General features: G+C 37.7%; 4 protein-coding genes across 6 annotated transcripts; 2 read left to right on the forward strand and 2 right to left on the reverse strand.

The window, feature by feature from the left end:
* Positions 1-759: 759 nt before the first annotated feature.
* LOC103448188 (protein NETWORKED 2D-like) lies at positions 760-4,980 on the forward strand. The gene is made up of 2 exons (XM_008387443.4): positions 760-1,056; positions 1,528-4,980. The coding sequence occupies exons 1-2, from the start codon at positions 963-965 to the stop codon at positions 4,728-4,730; spliced, it is 3,297 nt and encodes a 1,098-aa protein (XP_008385665.2). The 5' UTR covers positions 760-962; the 3' UTR covers positions 4,731-4,980.
* Positions 4,184-8,272, reverse strand: LOC103448186 (nicotinamidase 1-like). Of its 3 annotated transcripts, XR_003777065.2 has the most exons (7): positions 7,707-8,236; positions 6,498-6,681; positions 6,252-6,385; positions 5,925-6,110; positions 5,254-5,423; positions 4,542-4,677; positions 4,184-4,401 (listed from the first exon to the last, which is right to left on the reverse strand). XR_003777065.2 is itself a non-coding variant. In XM_008387442.4 (5 exons), exons 1-5 carry the CDS (start codon positions 7,845-7,847, stop codon positions 5,334-5,336), a joined length of 735 nt encoding a protein of 244 aa, XP_008385664.2. In that variant the 5' UTR covers positions 7,848-8,272; the 3' UTR covers positions 4,951-5,333. The 3 variants fall into 3 exon arrangements, 1 of the variants encoding a protein (XP_008385664.2); XR_003777060.2 differs by having other exon boundaries at positions 4,184-4,677; XM_008387442.4 differs by lacking the exons at positions 4,184-4,401; positions 4,542-4,677 and having other exon boundaries at positions 4,951-5,423; positions 7,707-8,272.
* A 2,725-nt stretch (positions 8,273-10,997) lies between these two features.
* On the forward strand, positions 10,998-11,667 carry LOC103448184 (protein SKIP34). The gene has a single exon (XM_008387440.4). The coding sequence runs from the start codon at positions 11,179-11,181 to the stop codon at positions 11,476-11,478; it is 300 nt and encodes a 99-aa protein (XP_008385662.2). The 5' UTR covers positions 10,998-11,178; the 3' UTR covers positions 11,479-11,667.
* LOC103448185 (exosome complex exonuclease RRP46 homolog) lies at positions 11,653-15,332 on the reverse strand. Its single transcript, XM_008387441.4, has 8 exons — positions 14,963-15,332; positions 14,264-14,377; positions 14,044-14,144; positions 13,487-13,507; positions 12,853-12,925; positions 12,708-12,775; positions 12,113-12,242; positions 11,653-11,979 (listed from the first exon to the last, which is right to left on the reverse strand). Exons 1-8 carry the CDS (start codon positions 15,066-15,068, stop codon positions 11,879-11,881), a joined length of 714 nt encoding a protein of 237 aa, XP_008385663.1. The 5' UTR covers positions 15,069-15,332; the 3' UTR covers positions 11,653-11,878.
* Positions 15,333-26,751: the final 11,419 nt, after the last annotated feature.

A 26,751-nucleotide genomic window follows, 5' to 3' on the forward strand; every position in this document is an offset into this window, starting at 1 on the left:
CTATCCAAGGGTCCACCCTCCTTAGTCCTTAAGAATGGGGTGGCCACCTATCAAATTTAGGTTGCTTCCTAAAGATTTATTTTACCAGAAAAGTCCAATGTCGGTGACATATTGCTTGCAAGCCTTTTGCACCCAAATTTTCATTAGAAAATAAATACTCATAATTAACTATTCTTTTTTCTTTAGGAATTTTCTTTTTCAACTTTATTTTTCGTTACACGATTCATCATATTTTCATAGAAAGACAACGTAACTATTTATGTTTTTGATAATCTGGCACAGCCTATAGCCAACTTTATATTTGTTTTTGCTAATTTCTTGAAAATTTGAAAAGGAAGAAGAGAAAAGCAAATGGTTGGCAAAAAGTCACTTGTGCCGCCACAGGCACTTGGAAAAAGCAAACATGCACTTGCCGGGTGGCGTTCTTGCTATTGAGGGACTTTATTTTAATTTCTTGGTGTCCTTTTATTTATTATTTTTTTTCTTCAGCTAATTATTATCCTCATTTAATGATATTTTTTTTTTTTTTGTAAGTTAGAGATTTTACGTTCGATTATCGTCAAAGGTAAATTTGAGTCATATTATTGCTAGCATATTGTGAGACGTAGTCCACTCTTACATCAACTTAGTGTAAATAATATTGTATAATAAAAAAATTAATGTGTTTTTCAGAAAAGGAAGGGGTTTGACAAAACAAAATATTCGGAGCGAGGTTTGCTCCCCTCCATGATCCTAATATTAGAAAGGTGACACGGTTGGTGGCGTGCACGCACATTCCAGTGCACGTTCTTTCCTCCAGCTCGCTCTGTCTGTCTGTCTGTCTGTCTTTTCTTTTCTTTTAATTTCCCCAATTAAACATTAATTAACAATAATTAAGTTGGTTAATATTGTTGGTGTTTGGTTTAGAGAAGAAGGGTTGCATGGTTTTGGTCTGAAGAGAAAGAAGACGACGACGAAGAAAGATGTTGCAGAGAGCTGCAAGCAATGCATATTCATGGTGGTGGGCCAGCCACATCAGAACTAAGCAATCCAAATGGCTCGATCAAAACCTCCAAGGTACCCACCCGCCCACCCTCCTGTTTCTTTTTTTCCCAGTAGATTTGAAGAAAATCGAACCCTGAACCTTTGTTAATCGCATCCGCTCTTAAACGAGTTTTTGCTTCTTGTTTATTGGATATGTTATGATGATTTGGCTATCTGCATATTTTGGATCTGATCCAAATGGATTTAGAGTTAGAAGATTATAACTCAATTGGTTTGGTTCATAAAATATAATTAATATGAGAGAATATATAGTTGCATGCATGTACGCATTGAGATTTATGAACGCCTTCATATTTCATTTGAAATCTTCCAAATAGTGCAACTGATACAAACAATGTTTCAAGTTAATCATTCATCGTCGTCAAAGGTTCTGCAGGAACTGCTGCACTTTTGCTTGTCATGTATCGTTTTTCGCTTATCCGAAAACAGGTTGTATGTATCTGTCTGCTGAAAATTGAAGGTATAGTATTATGGAAATTGCAGATATGGAGGAAAAGGTGCAGAGTGTGCTTAAACTCATTGAAGAGGATGGAGACTCCTTTGCCAAGAGAGCAGAAATGTACTTCAAAAATAGACCGGAGCTGATACACTTCGTCGAAGAAACCTACAGAGCTTACCGGTCCTTAGCTGAGCGATATGATCACATTTCAACAGAGCTACAAAATGCCAACAACACAATCGCTTCTGTTTTCCCGGAACAAGTTCAGTTTGCCATGGATGACGAAGATGAATATCCCTCGACTAAAACGCCTAGAAGGCCTCCGGATATCTCAAAAGGGAACATCCCAAACGTTCCCCCGAAGGGTCCTACTAAAGATTTAAGGAGTCTTCTCACGAAAGCAACAGAGAAAAATATGCTGCAGCCTCAGCGCTCAATGAAATCCACGTCTGCTAAAACAGTTCCTAAATCCGGCTTGACCAAACCTCAGGCACGTGAAGAGATTGACAAGACGCAGAAACAGATTCTGTCCCTACAAACGGAGAAAGAGTTTGTAAAGAGTTCGTACGAGAATGGGCTTGCAAAGTACTGGGAAATTGAGAACCAAATAAAGGGAATGCAGGACAAAGTATGCGTTTTGCAAGATGAATTTGGTGATGGAACGGTCATTGAAGATGACGAGGCTCGAAATTTGATGGCAGCAGCTGCTTTAAAGTCATGCCAACAGACATTGGTTGATTTGCAGGCAAAACAGGAAACTACAGCTGAGGAAGCGAGGGTTGAGTCGAAAAGGGTTAAGGATGCCCGGAAGAACTTGGAGACTCTTAAGAATGAGTTTCATCCTGCTCAACCCAATCCGGAAAAGCCCAATGCAAACGATGAATCTGTAAATGCAGCAAATGAGAAAAGCTTGGACCAGGAAGTGGACAAGGCAGCCCATCAGAAGCAGAAATTAGAGTTGTTACGGGAGAAAATTAAGGAACACTATGACGCTGCACCAGATTCATCTCTCACTGTTTCGGAAATGGCAGAAAAGATTGACGAGCTCGTGACTAAGGTGATCAGTTTAGAGAGTGCAGTTTCATCACAGACTGCTCTAGTCAAGAGACTAAGAAGCGAAAATGATGAGATTCAAGAACAGATTAAAAATCTGGAAGGTGACAAGGCAACTCTCGTCGGTGACAAGAAAGACTTGAGCGAAAAGCTGAAGGAAATGGAGGAAAAGTTGCATCAAGTTCAGGATCTCAACCAAAGTGTTGAAAACCAGAATGACAATCTCCAGACACATTTTACTGAAGCGACTTGTAATCTAGATCACATTTCTCATAAACTTGAAGCCGTGAAGCCAGATGAGGAGGTCAAGGTCACAGGCTCATCAGAAACAAAAGAGGAATCTCTTGTCGAAACCAAGTTGCAGAAACAGCTTGAAGGAGAAGTAAATGCAGTTAATCCTGTTGCTGGATCCAAGGTACTGCAGGAAGCGAAGTCAGATGAGGAACTGAAGCCTACAGTTTCACTGCGAAAAGATGAAGAACTTCCGCCTGAATTGAGAGCATTAAAAGAGTCCACAGAACATAAGGAAATGGCAAAGTCTACTGATGGTTCTATAAAAGCTACAGATGCTCTCAGTACTTCTGCAGGAAAAGATGTTTCTCAATCCCTGGAAATTAAAAATGCGGTTAATCCTGTTGCTGAATCCAAGGTACTGCAGGAAGCGAAGTCAGATGAGGTTCAGCCTACAGTTTCGCTGCGAAAAGATGAAGAACTTCCACCTAAAGTGAGACCGTTAATAGAGTCAACCGAACATAAGGAAATGGAAAAGTCTACTGATGGTTCAGCTACAGATGCTCTCAGTACTTCTGCTGGCAATCAAGGAAAAGAAGTTTCTCAATCCCCGGAAATTGAAAAGTCAGTTAGTCCTGTTGCCGGCACCAAGGAAGTGCAGGAAACGAAGTCGGATGGGGAACTGAAGGCTACAGTTTCACATCAAAAAGAAGAAGAATCTCTGGATGAAGGGAGACTGTCCAAAGAGTCCATAGAGCATAAGCAAACAGAAAATCCTGCTGATGGTTCTCTAACAGCTACAGATGCTCCCAGTACTTCCGCTGGAAATCAAGGAAAAGATGTTTGTGAATCTCCGGAAATTAATAACGAAGTTGTGGAACAAGCAGCAAGGAACGAAGATGAGCCAGATTGGCAGAAATTGTTTGTGAATGGGATGGAGGGCAGAGAAAAGATTCTATTGACAGAGTACACAATAACTCTTCGGAACTACAAGGATCTGAAGAAGAAGTTCAGCGAAGCAGAGAACGACCTCTTTGAAACATCAGTGCAGATTAAAGAACTGAAGAGTGCCAGTGCCATGAAAGATGAAGAGATTAAATCATTGCATAAAAAACTGGATCTTCTGCTACAGAGTTTAGGTAAAAGTAAAGACTCAGAAGAGCTTAAAGCTTTAGATACCCAGCAGACCCCGACAAGTATTTCAGCAGATAGGAAAGAGGATGACGAATTTGAGGGAACTTCAGAAATAGAAGAAAAATTCCGATCGAACATTGATGAACTGTTGGAGGAGAACTTGGATTTCTGGTTAAAATTTAGCGCTTCATTCCACCAAGTACAACAATTTGAAACTACCGTCCAAGATTTGCAGTCTGAGATATCCAAGCTTGAGGAGAAAACTAAGAAACAAGACGGAAGTAGTCATGCAAAATATTCTATGAAATCAGATGCACGACCAATATACAAGCATCTAATGGAGATACAAACTGAACTGAATGTTTGGTTGGAAAAGGGTGCGCTACTGAAAGACGAACTGCAGTGCAGATTCACGTCTTTGTGCGACATTCAAGAAGAAATAACAAAGGCTCTGAAGACGAGTGCTGAGGATGGTGACTTCAAGTTTACAAGCTACCAAGCTGCAAAGTTCCAAGGCGAGATTTTAAATATGAAACAAGAGAATAACAAGGTTGCAGATGAGTTGCAAGCAGGATTGGATCATGTCAACGCACTCCAAATTGAAATAGAGAAAACTATGGCAAAGTTGAACGAGGATTACAGGCTCGTTGGATCAAAGAAGCAACCGCCTCCACAGCTGGCTCACTCTGAGAGTCGTTCACGAGTTCCCTTGAGGTCATTTATATTTGGCGTCACACCAAAGAAGCAAAAGCGATCAATCTTCTCCGTTGTGGCCCCTGCAATGCATAAGAGATACCAAGATTCAAAAGCTAAGTCATCTCAGCTGTAGATCGTTTCATTGTGTGCATTTTGTTTTCTTTGCTTTCGTTTCCACTTTTGAACAGCATTTCGACAGATTTCCTCCCTTTTTTTCCTGTTCTTTTAGGTCCCCTTCCTTTTCGGGATTTTTTTATATTTTTATTCTCTTTCTGGGAGAGCATGTCATTTAATTACCATACATTATTGTAGCTTGTGTAAGTATCAAACAGCAGGAGCATTTAGGCCATCTATTACCATTAAAACATGGTCTTTAACCCAAATTTTCATACATTATGTTACAATGAAGCATGAAACTGCAAGATTTCGTTCCACTTCCACATAATAGGACGAACAGCATACATGATCATCCAATTTGCCTTATTATTCAGTGAACTATAGTGAAAGATGTTTTCCTATACATTTATTGGTCACAAATCTAATTCTAAAGTCTTTATTCTGTGATCCTTCAAGCTGCCAACCGATAGTTGTAAAGCTTTTGGGATTTCTATACATGCACCACTTTTAGCTAACCTTTCATGTAACCTCCCACTTACCATATAGAGAACATCCTTTCACTCTTTAGAAGCTGGCATCCCTCGCGAAAGAGAAGGCTTCACTGCCAATCTCTATAGGATCATGGCTCTTTTGTGTCGAATGACACTTCTGACACTAACTTCGCTCCTCTTCCTTTGGCCATGTAAAGGCCTATGTGATGCATCAGCTCCTGGAAAAAACATTCAAAATATCAAGCATGAAGAGCTCTGTTACTTGAAACACAGATACCTGATAGCATTCTGCACTTGACGATGGATCTTTGTCAAAACTTAGCATCTTAATACATCCATTGCTGACTTAAAGAGAATATCAACTCACAGAACACACCTAGATGACAGATATAGGCATTTTGACACACAGAATTCATATCTGATTGATGCAGAAAACCAAATTAAAAAAAAAAAGGCAAGAAGAAGCGGAAAGAAGACAGATTTCTCTATTCCCCTTGCTTATACCTCATACTTTCTGGGATTACATTTTAACTTTCAAATTCAGCGCTGTCTCAATCTTAGGTATCCTAAATCATGTGAGTTCAAATTATCTGGTCAGAGTAGTGGCTTTTAAAGAAAAATTTCCAACGTATACACTGTCTAAAGGGAAAATGAGAAGTAAAAAATAACATATCAGAACAAGACAACGAGTAACGATAAAACGATCTGATCTGAAGTACCTGGGGATGAGTTATAACATCTTTGGCAGTTTTTGCAATCTCAACTGGAAGATCAAAAGTGGCACACCCACGGGAATACACAATGACATCCTCCAGAGGGGCAAGGAGACGATGATTTCTTGCAGACAAAGTGGTACATACAAAGTCTAGCACACATATATCCGTGCATATTCCTACAACCAAGATCTTAAAAAACAAGAACAAGAAATAGCAAAATTAGACAGAAATGATAGAATTCTGAAAGGCACCAACTAGCAAGTCAACATCAATTACAAACTGCAAAATCACAAGGGGATGAACACATTTTGGGGTTTAGGAAATGCTTACAGCTTTTATCTGATTACTTTGAACCCAATTAACAAACAGATTAGAGCCATCTTTCTCAATCGATCCTAGAAACCCGTTAATGCAATCTTTGCGCCTAAGTGTCACATTTGGTTCGTTCTCCAACCATTGCAGGTCTGTGTATGTAATTATATCATTAAAAGAGAGCTACTAACTTAACAAGACATAAGAGAGCTACAGCAATAACCGGAAAGAAAAAGATCGAAAGCAGAAACAAAAAAAAGGTACCTGGGACTAGATTTGATTCATCAGTTCCAACAATGCAATGAGGAGGGTAAGGATGCTCGGGAATGTCAGGGTGATGAGAATCAAGGAAAGCAAAGACAGGCCATTTCTTGTCACAGAAAACTCTGGCTAGTCTCACTGACTCTTCCACCATTTCAGATATTTGCTTATCAGGCTGTCTTGGTGCCTATTGCCAATTCCCACATGCATAAAAATGATATAATTCCACTAAAAATACAAACTTTTATATGTACAAAAGCTTATAGCCTGCGCTTGGTGTCTAAGATTGCGTTGGATAGGATAACTCACTGAATTCAATGTTTGTTAAACAAATTGGTTTAGTAAGGAAGAAAACTTATCCATCCCCATCCCAAAACGTTTGGAAGTTGGTATCCGTTTTATTCATTCAACATACATTAAATCCAGTAAATTATCCGTCCAAATCTCATCTGTGAAACCAAACAAAGATGTAGAGTAATACATCCAAAATCTTCTGTATTGGTTTTATTGTTTGTTTAGGAGGGTGTATTCAATTGAGATTTTGAAGGATTTAATGGATTTATAAATTATGGATTTTGATGAAGTTTAATTGATTTGTAGAGAATTATATATAAAATTTTGATTCAATTCTCTCGAAATCTCGAAGATATGAGATTTGTGAATGCTTAAAATACACTACGAAATCTCTCTAATTCTCTCAAATTCCTCAACTTTTTAAAATTCTTTAAAACAAATTCCTTGAATTCACGTAAAATGGTATAAACTTCTTTAAAATCCTTATTGAATTTGAATACACCCGGATTCTTAAGAATTTTAATAAACTATTCTGAAAATTCTGATTGAATACATATTGAATTTCAGCGAATCACTTAAAATCTTAATTTAATACCCCTTGATTCATTAAAGAATTAAAATCCCTCAAAATCTCAATTGAATACACCCTTATTCTAATCTAAACTTTAAAGAAAACTCTAGCCGACTTGGATACACCTAGGTCGACAAAATTTTATTGTTGTTTTTGACAGGGTTAACGCTTGGGAGACTAAATTTGAAGATTAAATTTTGTTAGTTGTTGATTAGTGTGTTTATTTCTATTGATGCCACATTATTTAGTTTATAAATTTAGTTTACAAATTTATTCTATCTAGCATTACCCTTTCTCATATTTGATCATGAAAAATAAAACGTCTGGAAGGAGAAGAATGAAATTACCAAATTGCCAGCACCAACGGTGCAGAAGCCATTAACGAGGTCGACGAGGACAAGGCCGGTGGTGGTGTGACCGGTGAGCAGCACGGATTCTTGGTTCACGGGAAGCTGCTCCTTCAACAAATCAATCGTATGAGGAACCATTTTTCTTCTTTTTTTGTTTCTTTCCTTCAAAGGTTTGCTGCTGATAAAGAAAATATGACCCCCCAGAAAGAATCAAGTGACTTTTGGACTCCGGGTGAAGGAAGGAACCTTGGCCAAGAAAATGAAAGGTGTTTTGGACCGTTGGATTAGATAAGTTAGTTGAATAAAGAACCTCATACTGACCACCACAGCAAGTGGTCCAGCAGTAAGAGCACAAATCTCGACTCCCAAAATACAAAAAGCAAGGAAGACTCAAGCTCGAGGCACAAGCTGATGAATTTGCTTAATTATGGCTAAAGAAGTTTTTCTTGATCCTTAAAATAAGTAGATAGCCGTAACTTAGTAGCAGTTATCTCTCTGCTTAAAAAAGAAAAAAGAACCTCACACTAGAATATGGCCCCCATATGTTTTCGTTCTACTAAAAAATAAAAGGATTATTACTTTTTAGAGTTGGTGCCTGAATTTCTCGTTAAAAAGAAATCATCAAATTGACTCATCATGTAATATCTCTCAAATTATTAATATACTTTTATTATATAAAGTCCACATGTCATAATCTAATAAGCCTACGTAAAGGTGGTATTCTCTGCGTATTTTCACTATTTTATTTGAGCTGATACAGAAAGCCGAAAAGAACGGAGGAACAGAAAGATCCAAACAGCAACTTTGGTTTTTGGCTTTTGGGTTTATATGAATGTTGGTATTTGGTACCATTTTGCTTTTTTGACTTTTAAGGAGCTTATCTCTCCCTTGAAAACTTGGAAAACAAAAGAAACAAAAACAGTGGGATTCTTCTTCCAGCCAATCAGCAATCTATGAGGAATGGATACGAGTGTAATTGCAGCTATTGTATCCCAAGCCCAAACAAGCTGCCCAGCACAAGGCCCAATTTTAATTGGGCTCCACCTCAGCCTGAAGAAAAAAACGAAGGGCCAGGCCCCAAGTAACTTATTGCACCTTTATTACACTATTTTAGCTTAAATTAAAAAATATAAAAGAAAGAAGTTGCAGTTCAATTGATTACAAATATTTTATCTTATATTCGGAACTTCGAGTTTGTGTTAGGGGTGGGCAAATGAGCATGGGTCCGTGGGTAAGGGTGGGTATTAGTAGTTGGGGACAAGTCCAAGAAGAAGAAGATTAAAACCTTCAATCTTGACCCAAAATTAACTTCGATATTCATTGTCCAATATGGGAATACCCATATCCGGATTAAACTTATCCTTGTTATTCTTTCACCTATTCATCCTGGTTCAGTTCTCCCTCAAAATCTCAGTCATCAGGTATTTTCAATTTTTTTTATATTGTCTCTTTGATTGCTAAGAAAAACAGAGGAAATGTTCAATCTTTGTGGTAATGCGGTTGTAAAGTTTGAATCTTTGATGGCGCTCCAAATCGGAGAAAATTGTGGGATCAAATAGATTGGCGAAGATGAAGGGAAACAACTTGCTTGGTGTCCACTCAATCTGGTCTGACGCAGCTGATTCTGCAGCGCTCTTGACTCATTCTTGACTCGCACGTCTTGAGGATGATGACCGAGGAAGACGGTAATTGCATCTGGGGAAAACTTGTTCTCCCATGGCCGATTCCCTTATGTGTTGAGGAAGACGACACCAACAGATTGTCCCTTCTGTATTGGCAAAAATAAAATAAAATAATTGGACCCATGGATCCGGCCTATTTCTACTCATTTCAAACGATCTAGGTTAGGTCCAGTTGCAAATTCTGAAATGCCATTACCCGGCTTGGCCTGCCCATTACCATTTACAATAGGTAAGGTTTGGTTTCTCCAAATTTCGGCCTAGCCCGGCCCATGCCCACCCCTAGTTTGTGTTGCTAGGAAGATGTCCAACTTTTTGTTTTTGTTTTTGTTTTTTTTTTTGAACAAACAATATTATCTACACTAAGGGGGTGGGGGTGGGCTTAGCCTCACAATGAGCTAAGCAATAATGTGATTCAAATTTGCCTTTGGCGAGAATCAAATGTAAGACTTTTTGCTTACAAATGAAGAGGAATACCACTAGACTGAGTACTAAGTGGAGGGAAGATGTCCCACTTAGCCTCATATCTAAATTATTTACGAGTGCTATGGGATTGAAACCAAGTTATTATGGACTGAATTATAAAATGTTAAAGAGAGGAGTTTTTTTTTTTGTCGGACGATATATTTTATGTTAGATTAGTCATCGACGGGGTTCGAACCCATGTCGTCATGCAAGGACTCAACTCATTTCCACCGCTGTGGTAAATGACCACTTGCAAAAAAAAACAAAAAAAAACAAAAAAAAAAAAACAGAGGAGATTAGAAATGTATCAACGATCATCACAAGTGCATGTATGTGAAATTTGTAGATGACTCATTTTAAGTAAGGATTTGCAAATCTATCTCGCATGCCTTTGCAATGGACATAGAGGGTATTCACAATCCATTATATTTAACATTTTTTGCTCTATTCATTCATAACTTGATCTCAATCGCTTAGGACTTGAAAATTCCTTACCCAAACATAGCCAAAAGAAATGATCACCTAGGATGTTGAAATCCCTTACCTAGCACGATGGCAATTAATTTGGCCTGATTGGCCTTTGTGTTTTGTTGAAATCTCCTTGGATTGACTATTGAGAATCTTTTGGATGTTATATTTTATGTCATTTTAATATTTGCAAAAAGTTGCTAATGGTTTAAGATCCGGGAACACATGTTTTTTATACGCATTTTGACATCAATTTTGTAGGCCCACTTTATAATGTATTTCAACGATCCAAGCAGTCTGTATTTTAGTATATCATTCATAGATCATCTTGCAAAAAGTTAGACAAATCCAAAAATTATTACAATATTCATTTGTAGTGAAGAAAATTGATGAATACAACTCTACAAAGAAATACTAAATTTAATCCAACGGCCAATTTGGTTTTGCATTTGGGTTTGGTAGACATGATCTTTGAGGTAAGACATAAGAAATAAAAAGTTGGATCGTTGATTACAGAGTGAGCCTCACAAAAAAATGTGACATCTGACTCCTTACCCGTTTTTAATATAGTAAAACAACTTTCGCTTCTCCCTAATAAAATAAAAAATAACAATACGAGACAATTTAAAATTTATAATTCTTTTAAAATCTGACAACAATACTTATATATGTATTTAATAGATTATTTAACAATCAATATAATTTATGTAAATAAATGTATTAACTACAAGGTCCACCCTTTTAAAACTCAGCCCCAATTCGATATTGTAGAAAATAGTTGGCAAAAGAAAATAAAAATCTTCATTCTTCCCCTTTTGCTGCAAAACCGTTCCAAACCTTCATTCAGCAATCAAATCATGTGTTACGGTCAGCAACCACCCTTCTCCAGAGACAACCCGACCCCACAACGCGCCGTCCGACCGCGGAACGACAACGCGGTGGCGGTCGCAGATCTGCGCGGCCGCCTTGCCCAGACGGAGGCGCGGCTGGCGCGAGCCAGGGCTCGTGAGGCGGAGCTCAGCCGTCGCCTGGAAGACATGAAACGATTCGTCTCCGTCATGGAGATCCTCGAAACGTTCCTCAAACGACGCTTCCGCGAGCAACGGGAATACGTAGCCCGACTCTTCTCTCCCTCTCACCTGCCATCACGGAAGTGAAAAAAAGGGAGTCGCCCTCTGCGACATTTTATCAAACACTTGGTGCGCATAGCCTTCCCTTTTTATTTTGGGTTAATTTTGCTGGGTCTGGATTTCTATATGTATCATACGGAACTACTTACCAATGTAATGCTGATTATTCGACATTGATCCTGTGTTATTCTGCAATGGTGCTTTTGATAAGAGTAATTACTGCTGTATTATAACTACTAACAGTTTTGTTCTTCCAAAATTAACAAAAAGGCTACATTGAAAGTTACCGTATTACATTGATCTGTAGGTTCATACAGTGGAGTACAAAAAATGTTTTTAAATAGGGTTCATGATAATCGAGTAGAGCTGCGAAATCTAGCCACGGAGACTTTACGCTTCGCGAAATCTCCAGGATGTAGATTCAAATTCAATCATCCGATAGCAGTGGTTGCAAGCTCTTTTGGAGAAATGCAGACATCTTTGCAGTGGCAGCGCGCCCTCGTTCTAAACAGCGAAGATAGTCGTCCACTGGAAAAATATAGAGTGAGGACCGGTTAGATCAAGTATCGTAAATCTTACTAACACAACCATTATAGCATAGAACACCAGGAAATTTCCCATGTTGTTAGAATAGAGGGGGGAGATGAAGAGTGGTAAATACCTGACATTGCTCCCTGGGTCACCGAGGTGATGATCCCGTGCTCCATGGGTTCACCTCCCACCTGTGATCCTCCTTCTTGAAGGATTGTGAGAGAGTTTGGGAAGACCAAGTACGCAAACGCCTTCATTTTCTGCCATTACAAATTCAAACACCATTAAGGATGGAGAACTAAGTAATGCCAAAGATTGTGAATCACCAGGTAAGGTATGGGTTGAGTGCGCCAACGGTCATAGTTCAAGGTATTATCAATATAGAGACAACGCAAATACACAAATTCAAACATCTCACATACAGAGATTGATGTGCCGTAAAAGAAACAGGTTCAGGGAGCGGTTAAGGTTTGAGTACATAGGTTCAACTTATACCAACATAATTGCATTTAGCACGTGCACACATTTAGTTATGAAAACAACCCGGCTTCTATAACTCCGGAAAGCTTATAGCATGGTGCCTCACTGCCTTAAAGAAAACGTATATGTAACAAAGACATGTATGTGCTAATAAGATCCTCCTTATTAGTGCTTAAAGAAGCTATAGAATTTTGGAGTATAATCGAACTACAATTAGATTTTTATAGAGATGAACTAAGAAAAACCTGTTCTTCCAGCTTGCTGGGGTCCAAAATGACGTATCCGCTCTCTGCCAGGCAACAACATATGGCAACTGCAAACAGCATAAAAACGCCTCAGGACATATTCATCAAACGAAGGATAGAAGAGCAAAACATAGGTCTCATTTACCAGCGAGATGTTTTAGAGGAGTCCCAGCATCAACAAGGGCAGCACACGCTGCATTTATGGCACATGGGAGAAGCTATACACATAGTTGTTAAGGTACTTCTACTTGTATCAACACGTAAAAGAAGATAACAAAGAAGAAAGGGAGAAGCTAACATGTTCTTGGATATGTGCAAATGTCAAACACGATATTTGCTTGCCTCGAGGTTATTCAGCACACAGAAAAAAAAATACTTGTTCCTTGTGCAGTATGGAACCTTACGTAACACATAAGGAAATGAATTCACTCCATGGGACTTCTAAAATACCTTTTGCCTGAGGAGCTGAGAATCCTGAGCTTTGAAATAGAAGACTAGTCCAATTTTGTCAATTAACTAATTTAACCTCCAAGGGACGTTGTAATGCCGTCATTTAGGATCAGAGAGAAAGAGAAAGGCACCCAGAGAATAACAACACTACCAGCAGGCAGCACCCCTAATGTACGAATAATTATTTTTATACTCCCAGGCCAACAAGAGACAATGAAAGAATAAACTGGCAAAAGGACGCTTAATGAATGTCAAAAATGAAGCTTCAATATGCCTATTAAAACTGCTAAACTCCTAATGTACGATAAATGCAAAACGTTTAAGGATACAGCACCATCATCATTGACAACCTGCAGCAGAACATAACACTTTTTAAACAAATGGATGATAACTTGACCATAGCTGTAAACGAGTTAATAACAAATACCCAAGGAAACTGAAGAAGTATTCGGTGACTCAGTTACCGGGTGTATAAAAAGGTCAAATCGCATACATGAAGATAAACAAGACATGGGAGCCTATATTACTAGATGGACATAACTTCAAACAAAATCAGCATTTAGGGAGACAACAATTAGTATACTGGTTTTGCATAACTATTCATCTTACGGGTTGGAAAAATTACATAATCTAGCCTGTCTCTTTAATACACAACTTATAATTGGCGGATGCATTTCCATGCACAGGCTCAAAAGCCAAACCACAGTTACACTTCCTGGAAACTTTTACCTGTCTACGTAACAAGGGCCAATGTCCATATTTACCACCACAAGCCCTTTAAAACTCATAAATTTAACATGTCCTTATAGTGATCTACTACTTGATTCTGCAAAACAATGCCTACGATTCGGACATAATGTTTTTCATATAAATAAAATCACCTCACCTGAACAATGACCGAGGTTGTGGTATTTGGGTTTAGAGTCAGTATGCAGATGCTTTGCAAGGTCCTCTTCAATATCATCTCATATTCCCTTTCAAGTTTTCCTATATCATGCAAAAAAAAAATGTTCAAATTAAACAGAAAGAACAGAATTCGCCGCACTCTATGTACACATTGTCCAGTCCAGAGCAATAAGAGTAAGTTAGTAGGGGCACAAACTCACCACTCTGGCCTGTTTTAGGCTTCCAAATAACCTCAATGCAAGCTTTTTCGGGATTTTCATTCTTCTTTGTTCCTGCTTTAGGTCCATAAACAGCAGCAAGAACTTTCGTATCTCCTATAGAAAGTTAAAAACCAACAAAACAAACCTAAACATAAATATTAATACCAATAAAAAACACAGTTAAGAAAATGAAATTCCAAATTTTAGCCAAAACCCACATAAAGTTATCAACTAAATTGGGCAATTAGTTAAAATAATCAGAAACCAAATCTCAACTGTTGGACTTATCATAATTAAATATGGATGACAGAGGTGGCAAATCAACACATTGGATTGTTATTAGGTAACCATTAAGAGAGATTTAGTTTGATTTCACTATACTAAGGTGTATTACACCATCATCACCACTACCAATCTCACCACCATATTATGTAATCAAACTAAAAAGGGGATTTAATGATTACCCATTAACAATCTAAAAGGTTGATTTGCACCTCTATCGACGACATATCAATTGAATATTGATCACATACTGAAAAACCGATCATTTCAGCAATTTTGAATAAAAACAGAATTTCAGTAGCAATAATATTCCAAAAGGCGGCCAGCCCATTGAAGAAGACAAGCTAAAAATACCGACCAGAATGGCCAGATTGCGCAGATAGAGAATATATGTGGATTTTGAGGTGAAGTAAGAACCTTGAGTCCAACTTGCAGAGCCATGAGCGCGGTTGAGGACGCTGCGAGAACAAGCCAACGGTCTCAACTGGTTTGGTGTGCGTCCGTCGACTCTGTCAATTTCCATTGTCTTTCGCTGTTAAAATTGGCGAAATTGATACTTCGGAGAGCCAGATTAACTGCGATGCAAGTTCAACAATCAAGACTGGTTGCTCTGTGAAAAATTGTAGCCGAAGAAGAAGAATGGGGTTTTGGGAATGGGCCGTTAGGGTTTTTGAGGGTCAATTTTCACTTTGTACTCCTCTGTTTTTGGTCAACTACGTATAGGCTTTACGAATCATTCTTTGGCTTATTTGCTTGTGCTTGACGTTCTTTTTATTACAAACACGTTAAAATTTTATTAAAAGTTTTAGTGCTTGTTAAACAAAACAATTAGAATTTCTTTTTGAAAAGCATGTCACAGGTAGGGGGGTGCATTTTCATGGGTCACCCGCCCAAACCGACCAACCCACCCATGATAAGTTGGGTTGGGTCGGTTTTACACTCTTAAAAACTGAAACTTAGGACATAACTCGCCCACCTCTTGGAAGGAGCAGTTGAAGTCGGTTTTCAACATTAATAACACATTCGAACCCAACCCATCCGCCTATGTTTCCTCAGTTGTTGCAATTGACAGAAGTAGAGAGCGAGCCTTGTTTTTTGAGAGAAAAAGGAAAAGGAGAGAGTTGGCAAATGATTGTCAACCAATGCTCTTTCTCATCCTTATTGGAAATTCCTTCACGAAGTTGGCTTTTACAGTATCTGTTGAATGATCACTATGAACTATTTGCAAAAAGATAGTTGTAAGAATGAAAGTTCAACCTCGCTTTGAATACAGATGAGGTAAAAAAGGCCATCATTGGGGCAAACGATGCAATAACTTTGGTTAGGGTAAAGCTCAAAGTAGCATAACTAAATGATTGTTTAGCCAATGATGGATTTCTGTTATCTACCACTTGAGTTTCTTTTTGGTCAACTACACGTGGCATGCTTGGGTTGGCTTTATTTCAAGACCAGCAAAATATTGTGATTAATATACTGGCACACTGCACCAATTCACAAATAAAAACCTCCATTACAGAAATTCTCCTACAGTCTTTCTTGCATCCGGTGCTTCTCTAAGCTTAACGTGTAGCCACAACTACTCACTCCTCCATCACTGTTCTATGTAATCCCTCCCTTTATCCCTCACTCCAAGTCTCAACCCGCCATAACACCCAACCCAACACGCTAATTACTGGATGGGGTGGTTTGGTCAACCAATTTTTCCGGGCCGGCAATGGTTTGGATGATTGTCAAATCGACACCCTTTGATCGGCCAATGGGTTGAGGTCAAATCCGAGTTGACCCGTCCGCTGCCCACCCCTAGTGACATGTGTTTTTCAAAAAAAAAAACAAAATACTTCAAAGATATGTCAAAGTGCTTTTGGAAACTAAAATCAAGTTTACCAAAAATCGGGAAAGACTTCAAATTAGGCTTGCAACAAAGCTCCTATGGGAATATAACTTTCGTGGGATTGATTTGTAGAACTAGAACAATTGGTGGATTCATGGAAAATTATGAAAGTTGGACACATAGATCTTCAGCCTCATAACTTTCTCCTCCAATTGGCCTTACACCAAAGCTCCTACGGAAAGTCCATTTATCATCCAAAACCTCTTAAGTGTACAAATTGGCTGAAATTGAAAAAAAAGGAAAAGTAATAAGGTTTTTTTAAGACCAATTCTTAAACAAAACCTATGGATATTAATTAACATGAAATATTAATTAACATGAAAATAATTTTTTGGTTGATTTTTAACATGAAAATATAGGAAATAATCAAGGTTTAAAATATCGATATTATCCTGATATTTTCATCGAAATTTCTGTGTTTTTGGACTACCGATATTTCCGATATCATCGATATTTTAGACATTGATAGGAACTCTATGTGGTACTAAGTCACTCATGTATCTTACCATGCAATGTATGAAGGGTAAAATATTGTACTAATTCATTATATATAAATGATTATGGTGTGTTTAAACTTCTTTCATTAATTACTACATATTTTCTACACTCACAATGTTTGCCAGCTCGCTATATAATCAACTTAAATCAGTTAAATCCATCATGCAATGCATTTCCTTCTAATTTTTTTTTTGTGATAAATTAATAGATAATTGACTAAATAAACATCCTACAAAGTTTCAATAAAAATTTCCAAGTTTTTCTTACAATTTCCGTGGTTTTTATTCAATTTTTATGGATATTGATAATATCCCGATATTTCCATCGAAATTTCCGTGTTTTTGGACTACAGATATTTCTGATATCATCGATATTTTATACCTTCGAAATAATACATCTATCAATGCCTAGTGTATAGCACGTGTGAATATCATGTTTTGATACCATTTAACAATTTAAGCATCCAACCTAATCAATTGACGACTAATAAAGATACAATGACTCTTGAGCATCTTTTGCCAGACTTCTAATGTAAAATTCTCTCAACAATTCTCAATATCATTTCACACATATTATGTTGAATTCATTTAATTACTAAAAATGAACACTTGATGAATCATATTAGACTATATATTTTATCATATTTTTAGTACTAATTTATTGGTTATTTTGGTGAAATTTGAGACTTTGAATTATATTTCCAATGTAGCACATTCAACTTCCTCTTGAGCATAAAGTACTCAAACGGATGAATATTAGAGTGATTCCAATTGAAGGATGTTTGTGAGTCTTTCAAAGTGATTATATCAAAATTCCAGATTCTTCTACAAAGTGGTTTGATTGTGGCGAAGAAAGAAAAGCGCACTGCGCAGCTTTCCCAGAATGACGTTTATAGACGTTTTGAGTATTTTGAACGTCAATATGGCATATTTTGAGGAAGGTTCTTTAGGAGGATTTGTTGGGGACATCTTAAGCTTTCAAAAGAGACATTTTGGGACCAAATCGAAGTTGATTTGGTCAGTCAAAGGTTTGTTTTATGAGAAGTTTGACTTTAAATAGGAAACATTTTATTTGCTAGTTTAATATTTTGTTTTATGATTGTTCGTAACTAATTTCTTTTGCTAGGGCAACGCCACGAGTCTTAACAAGAATATGTAGTTTATTTTTAGTTTACTTATGCTATTATGCATGCAGGTTTTGAATTATTAATCACCATGTTTGAAACTATCTGATGGTTTTGTTAATCGGCCACCATTAGGATATTTAGAAAAGTAATTTGATGCAATTTTGGCGGAGGGTTGTACTTGAGATTGACTAAGGCTTCTTATGGTTAATATGTGTAACTTCACTTAGGATAGACACCACGTCTTAAGGGTTACATAATTTTTCAAAAGGTTTTCACAAAGTTTAATGAGTCTTGCATTTTCACATTTGATATGGACATCGCGGATGGGGTGCATGTTTGATATACGTTCTATGTTGGGGGTCCAAGTAGAGCATACTTTAGGAAAATCTAACCTTCAAAATATGCATGTGTAAGTCATAAGTAATTGGAAGATCTACATAGGATTGTTAAGGTGATGGCGGAACTCTAGTACTTAAATTGATTTCCAAAACTATTTTCTTTTGTTTTCTTTACTTAGCCAATTTATTTAATTATTTTTAATATTTTTGATCATAAAATTAACATTTTCCAAACATTTATAATTAATTAAGATTTGATTTTAACATAAATTATTCATTCAATTCCTATGGAGAACGACATTGCTAGAGCCATCTATATTATGATTACCTTATTTCTCTTGCAAGTTATTTTAAGTGTTTTATCCTTACTTTTACAGGTCGTAAAAATCCTATCAAGAAATTGAAATACAATTTTTTTTTTGTAAAAAGGGAAAGGGAAATGGAGAGATCAAGCTACACCTTTAGTACCAGCTGAACTTTGGACATTATTCCGCTTTGCCCTCCCAACTTTTAATTAACTCGTTTTTGAGTCTCCTCGAACTTTCAGTTGGCGCCAATCTTTCCCCCAACCGTCAGTTTTGTCATTATATTTTTTGAAAACCAGGCCGTTTTAAAAAGAAAACAAACTTGTGTTGTTGAAATACATGATATTGGCATGAGGTCAACATGAATGACATGAGCAAAATAAGTGAAAGGTCTAAAACACTCTTGTATAGATTTAATAAGAGTTGTTTTATTGGCACCCCACTAAAAATTTTAATTAAATAATTTGCATGTCCTAATATGAAATGACTCTTTAGGCCAGAATTTGTTTAAAAATAATTATTTACTGTCTGCACCCCAAATCCTTTTTAGAGAGATCTAATCACCAATAAATATATATAATTTTATATAGACGCTTGCATTATCCGATCATTATATTTTTCCTCAAATGTGAAGTATTATGCAGCATAACAAAGGTAATCTAAATAATTAAATGTTTTTTAGATGGTGTAGTAGTAGTGTTTTCTTTTGTTTTGTTAAAAATTATTTAAGAATGGTTTCTATTTTATTTCTAATGATGGATGGGGGTGCAATTTCATTCAAGTATATATGATTGCAGAATCGAGAAACTAGAAGGGCTAATTGTTAAATTGTAGCCTTTCATGAATTATGATTATTTCCAGGGTGACACAATTTCAAACTTCACCGTTTAAAGTTTTTGAAAATTTCTACACAACCAGACAACATATGAAGCAGCAGAATTATGCACGTTGTGTTCGTGGTGAAGACATAGGCTTGGAATTTTTTCGGAACATAGGAAAACTTGAGATTGGTTTGGCGTGTGGGGTGTGTGGAGTACTGTGTGAGGTATGAGCGTAGTTTCGGTAAGTAAGTGGGGTGTATTTAAATAGCTTTTGATTTAAAAAGTAGGTATGAAGTGTTTTAAGTGGGGTGTAATTGTTAATGGCAATAGACAATTGCCAACACGAGATTATTATAATTTTTATATGCCTCGTTTAATAGTCTAATATTGTTGATAATTAATGGCAGTATATGGTAGTTCTTCTTTGTCTACACACCCATATCTACAAATTGGAAAAAGAAGACTTGATTGAAACTTGTGATTGTAGTTCGTATCATTCATGTCGATATGATGTTGAGAGTTGTCCCACATCGATGAGGAACAATGTTTGTTATGTGCTTATATGGGGCTACTTCTCATATTGCCAATTGGTTTTATGATGGAACCTCAATTTCATCATGGTATCAGAGCGGATTGTCCACATGTGAAGCCAAACGGCCACACGCGCTCCACGTCACGTGTGAGGGCGTGTTGAGAGTTGTCCCACATCGATGAGGGATAAGGTTTGCTATGTGCTTATATGGTCTTGGGCTACTCCTCATATTGTCAATTGTTTTATGGTGGAACCTTAATTTCATCAGATATGATTGTTTGATTTTGCTGCAACTCTAGCTCCTCTGTTTAGGGGTGGGTTCAAAAAATCGAAAATCGAAAAAAACTGAACCGAAAACCGAACTGAGATCGAAAAAAACCGAACCGAATGTGAAAAACCGAACCGAACTGAATCTAGTTGGTTCGGTTTCAGTTTCTGAGATTCGAAAACCGAACCGAATTGAACCGAACAGAAAATATATTAATTTTATTTATTTATTTATTATATTGGGTATTTATGTTTTTAGCCCAACTTTAAGCCCAATTTTCAAACCCAAATGTCTTGAAAGGCAAACTTAAGCCCAAATGTTTTGAGCCCTTTCACTGTAAGCTCTTCTCATCTAAAAATCCACTTCGCCACTTCGGATCGATTGATTCGTCTTCCTCCTCAGCTCATCGGAATCCATGGCGAAAGAACCAGCTTGCATCCTCGTTACTAAAGTCGCAGGTACTGTATCGATTCCATAATCTCACAGTTTCTTCGAATTTTTAACAAGTCCTATTCGATCTTCTAGATCTACGACTTTGTTCTTGCTTGTTAACTTGTAAATTCATATGATGGATGCACCGTCATGGTGGGTGGCTTCCCAAGGAAAGAAGGCATGAAAATGAAAGACGTCCTGACAAAGAACGTTTCCACTGCAAGTCCAAAGCTTCTGCACTGGAAAAGCATGCAGCTCCTAACTACAAGGTAAAAAAATATTTGAATAGAACAAAAATTATTGGGTAGTTTGTTGATTTTTATAAGGAGTATGTTACTGCATTATGATATGAATTTGTGTACAATTCAAATACATCTTTATGCAGAATCATGACTAATTTCGCGATTATGTTTATACAGATTGCGATTTTTAGCAAAAAAACCGAAAAAAACCGAAGGAAAACCGAACCGAACAGTAAATTCGGTTTGGTTTTCGGTTTCGGCAAAAAACCGAACTGAATGAAACCGAACCCACCCACCCCTACCTCTGTTTAGGGGTGTATGTTGTACTTAGTTCCAAGTCTTGTAATTTGACCCTGCATTTCATCAATGAAAATGATTATTATTGTAAAAAGGAAAAAACATAACAATGTCAAAAAGAATTACACACTACCAGAAATTATGGTTTGCCCCTATCAAATTTTGAGGGACAGACGAACTTTCGTAATACTTCTTACCCGACAAATTCATAGGTTTGCAGGGTTAGTAAAGTCAACATCTTAGGTGTATTGGAAAATCTTTAGAGATACGAGTCAACATCTGTAGGTTTATTGGAAAATCTTTAGAGATAGAACAATGTCGTATGGTAAAAATATTTCCGGCGGAAAACATTTGGCGGCAAAGGAAAAATTTGGCGTGCAATTAATGAGGGTTTATGGGGTGGATAACTGTTCATCATGTGAATATGGTTTAACCGACGAATTTATCTGTCGTGTAAGATTATGTTGTCATCTACAAAATCCTAATTTATGACGTGTAAAAAAGCAAGGGAACATGCACTTAGGAGCAAGCAGTTGAAATTGTGCGACGACTGATTTTGTCGAGCAAGATCTAGTTCACCTTTTAGCTCAGAGTCTGCTGCCTTGTTCCCCTATTTTCCCCTCACCATTTTTCATTGCCGTGCTCTGCAACCCCCAAGCCGTCCCCCGCTGCTTCTCTCTCCCTCTATCTCTTTCTCTGTCTGTCTTTCTCTCTCCCTCCATCCTCTGTTGCATCTCTCACCATTTCTTCCTCTTCGAAATATTTGAAGGTTAGTTTATTTTGAGTTTGTCATTATTTTTCCTTCGAATGTGTTATTTATGATTAGTTTTTAGTAGGAAGCATGAATTTTTTTAGTTGTGATATTTGTATATGTTGAACTGTGTAGGATGTAAAATTTGTAGTTGTTTTTGAAATATATGTGGAGTAGGGAAATTTAATTGTGCATCATTATTAGTGTACTTTATGACTTACTCCGCCTTTGGGATATGGCAAAGCACAACTCAAGAATCGAATCGTATAATAATTTTTCGTATACTTTATTACTGCATCTAACATCTTCGCTAGACTGTCTACGTACCCTAAATAGGGAGCAAGCCATTCGTAGTTAGTCCTTCACTACACTTGAACAATCCTCACATAAACCACTATGTCCCAACATAATACCATGATTCAGGCAATAATATGCTTTCCAACAACCCTTTCAATAATCATAGCAATCAATAACACATACAATACATAGAAATGCAGGGCTAGAGCGACACAATTTAGTCGAAGCCTACATCTCTGAAGTTGATATCAAATCCAAGGATCCAACAAGTCAAATGATGCAATTTCGGACCACTCAACGAAATCCATCAACATTGGGTTCCAGACCACTCAACGGAACCAAGACACCAAAGGGGATTCCGGACCACTTAACAGAATCCAAACTAGGATACGATTCCGGACCACTTAACGGAATCGCGGAGTAGAAGGGATTCCGGACCTCTCAACGAAATCTGAGTGGATACGATTCCGGACCACTTAACGGAATCGCGGAGTACAATATAAATCAGACCACTCAATTAAATTCAAGCTAGATACGATTCCGGACTACTCAACGGAATCGCGGAGCACAAGGGATTCAGGACCACTCCACGGAATCCATACAGAGCAGGGAACTGGACCACTCAACGGAACCCCAGTGGAACCCAGATCCGAATCCCTCAACGAAATTGAGCAGAAGTCCAAGAATATGACAACGACTCGAGGAAACAATACATGAACCAAGTACTCAATTTAGAAGGCTGAACGAAATGAAACAAAGCGCAAGTACTAAGTTTAGAACAGATCAACGAAGCAAGATATGAAACAATATCGAAGCAACGAATCCCTATGACAGTGGGTTAACGGTCCACTAGTAGCCTTCACATTTCATCACATCATACCAATCATACAAATCAAACCATATTCCACAAACATTTTCAACGCACAAATCAAAACATACTTAATAAACAAGTATAATATAATACGTTGTCACTAGTACGCGAATCGAGTCACACATCAATCGAGGAGACATGTTAGCACGATGAGCCCATCAAGCTCCATGAAATCTTATCCGCACTCTAGAATAACTGACACACTAGAAACTTAGTTTAGTTGACTAAAAAACCAATTGTTGATCAAGGTCGAGAGTAGGATCCACAACCCCAGAAATCTAAAACAGAAGATCTGCCTATCATATTTTTGATCCATAACTTCTAAAGTCCACATTATGCTTCTAGAACAATATATTAAAATTTCATTGCGATCCGATGATCGGATCTTCACCAATCATAAATTTAAGTGACCGTCAACATTTGATTTTACAAACTTAGAAATCCACTTCGGGAAGATCCGCACATCAAATTCCCAATCCGTCAGTTCCTAATGTTCTCAAATATTTCGTACTATTACGTATTAAAGTTTGGTGCCAATCCAACGGTCGGATCATCAATTCATATAATAATCAAGTGTCGGCCAACTAGGCAGTCAATTACGAAACTATGTTAAAATATCGAAATTTCACTAAACGGATGTCAAATATGGAATCGGGGCATCAAATTAGCCTACAATGGTCAGGTGGGGTTTCGGCCCATGTGCCACCGCTAAATGCCGCCGTACGTAGCGATCGACCGCCCCGATTCGTCGGAAAATTTAACCATTTTAAAAAATTACCAAATTTTATAGAAATGTAGAGCAAGTTAAGGGGAGAAACTTTCATACCTAGGCTGAAGTCCAATTCGGCTGGGAAACCCTTTGAAAGTCCCTCGATCCGTCGGAAACCCAAAAAGAGTGCTTTGATCCATCACTTCCGGTGCTCTGCTGCCCCCAAACCTGTTTGGGCTTTGTTCCTGGGTTCAAGGAGAGTCTAATGGTGGTGAAGATCTAAGAAAATTGTTTCACAAATGGTGGTTCAAAGCCGAGAACCACTCGGACTCGCTGGTGGTTTTTTTCGCATAATGAAGATTGATGGAAAAATGGCATGGAAATGATTTGGTAGTGGTGGGGAGCTTTCATTTCCTGGGAAAATGCCGCGAGGGTGTCGAAAATGAACACCGGTCGAATTGGGTCGGTGTCACATCCCGGTCCGAGGTCCACCACCGTAGCACGATATTGTCCACTTTGGGCCCCGACTACGCCCTCACGGTTTTGTTTCTGGGAACTCACACGAGAACTTCCCAGTGGGTCACCCATCATGGGATTGCTCTTGCGCGCTACTCGCTTAACTTCGGAGTTCCGATGAAACTCGAAACTAGTGAGCTCCTAAAAGACCTCATGCTAGGTAGGGATGAGAATATACATATAAGGATCACTCCCCTGGGCGATGTGTGATCTTATAATCCACCCCCTTAAGGGGCCCGACGACCTTATCGACACACCACGACCAGGGTTAGGCTCTGATACCAATCTGTCACATCCCGGCCCGGGGTCCACCACATCTCGGGCCCGCTCCACCACCGTAGCACAATATTGTCCGCTTTGGGCCCCGACTACGCCCTCACGGTTTTGTTTCTGGGAACTCACACGAGAACTTCCCAGTGGGTCACCCATCATGGAATGGCTCTCGCGCGTTACTTGTTTAACTTCGAAGTTCTGATGGAACTCGAAGCTAGTGAACTCTCAAAATGCCTCATGCTAGGTAGGGATGAGAATATACATATAAGGATCACTCCCCTAGACGATGTGGGATCTTATAGTCGGGGTGAAAGAAACGGGTCAAGGGGAAAAAGTTTTTGATTGGTGCCACTCACATCTTTCCTTTCCCCACCTTCATTCCTTTTCCATTCGTTGACATCCTCTCCCCCTCTTTCTCATTCCCAGTACCCCATCCTCCTTTCATTTCTTTTCTTTCAATCCTAGCCATCCATCTCTTTCCTTTCTCCATCACAGCCATCCACGTGGCACTTCCAAATTTTTTGGAGCATTCCAGATTATGATTAAATGACCATTTCGCCCATAACTTTGCTCATTCATATCTTATTTGTTATAACTCCGTTTCACGAACGGTTTGCACCTACGCGTTTGTGAGATCGAGCTCTATTCGAAAGTGTAAATTGTGACCTTGAACGGTCTACGAATTTTAAATAATTAATTTCCGAACTTCACTCTTCGTAATTAGTCAAATTTAAAAATCTAAATGTAAATAACTTAATAAATTTTTCCGAAATAATATAAAATCTCAATAATTCAAATACGTAGATTATAACAATGAAATACAGGAACGGGATTTCACATAATTATCTTTAAAAAAAAAATTCATGCTCTTATGCGACATACCTTTATCCCTTATGTAACATTATGCTATATTTTACACGATGGATGGTTTGTCTGGCACTTTATTAGGGTATTAGTCAAGCATAAATTAGGGTTTAGGATTTAGAGTATTTGTCGGGCACATATTTTAAGTTTGCCTGACGGAGGCTCCGTATTTTAAGTTTAGCACATATCCAAATCCATATACGATTGTTGAACTCTGTATAATTAATTTCTACAATCCAACCGTTAGTATTATTCATATAAACTATGAGATCGTATACACCAAAAATTACATAGAAAAAATATTTCGACGTTAGGTAACGTGACGAAATTATTTAATGATTACAAACTTAATGTAATTTTCAGCGGTCATTTGATCCCTAAACTTTCCCATTTTCTACCAAAACAATAACTGACTCCAGAATAATACAACGAACAAACCCGATCAAGAAATAAAAATACTTACAATAGGGATTAGAACAAAATCATAGATTACACCTAACAATGTTAAAACATAAGTTTTGGTTGAAACAACACTTGCATTGTGGGCAGTCAAACTCCACAAACATGCTTTCGACGATCCAACCGTCAAACTTGTTTGAACATAGCATGAGATCGTATATGTCAAAAATCATGACAAATACACTTGGATGAACTAGGGATCAGTTAAAAATATTGAACAGTTACAAACTTAGCATTATGATTGAACGGCTATATTACTAATGATTTCAGATTATTTTTTCAAATTGTGTTATTTGAGGGTTGAAAAACAAGTCCATCACCCCTTATCTAGAGAATCGATTATCTTAATTTATAAAAATAATGGATATCGTAATTTTAAATTTTTACCTGACGGAAGGTCCTATCATCGGGCAAACCTAACATAGTTTGTCTTTCAAACTCCCCCCATTTTTTTTCAGGAAAATCAAATGCCCGTCCAAATTATGGATTTACCTGACGAACGCTGTAACATTCCATCGGTTAGGATCTTTTTTCCAAGTTTGTTTTTTGTTTTTTCCAAGTTGGCTTAAATATGTTGACCTAACTGATGGACTTCCGCAGGGGAAGAAAAATTTTTAGTTGTGACAGGAACACAAGTGGTACACTACGTGTTTTAATAAGAGTGGTGAAATTTTTTATTTTTCTAGTTATTAACTTTTTAGTACACATATCCCACC

This window comes from Malus domestica, chromosome 01 (genome assembly GCF_042453785.1).
Source record: "Malus domestica chromosome 01, GDT2T_hap1".
In the NCBI taxonomy this organism is placed as follows: Eukaryota; Viridiplantae; Streptophyta; class Magnoliopsida; order Rosales; family Rosaceae; genus Malus; species Malus domestica.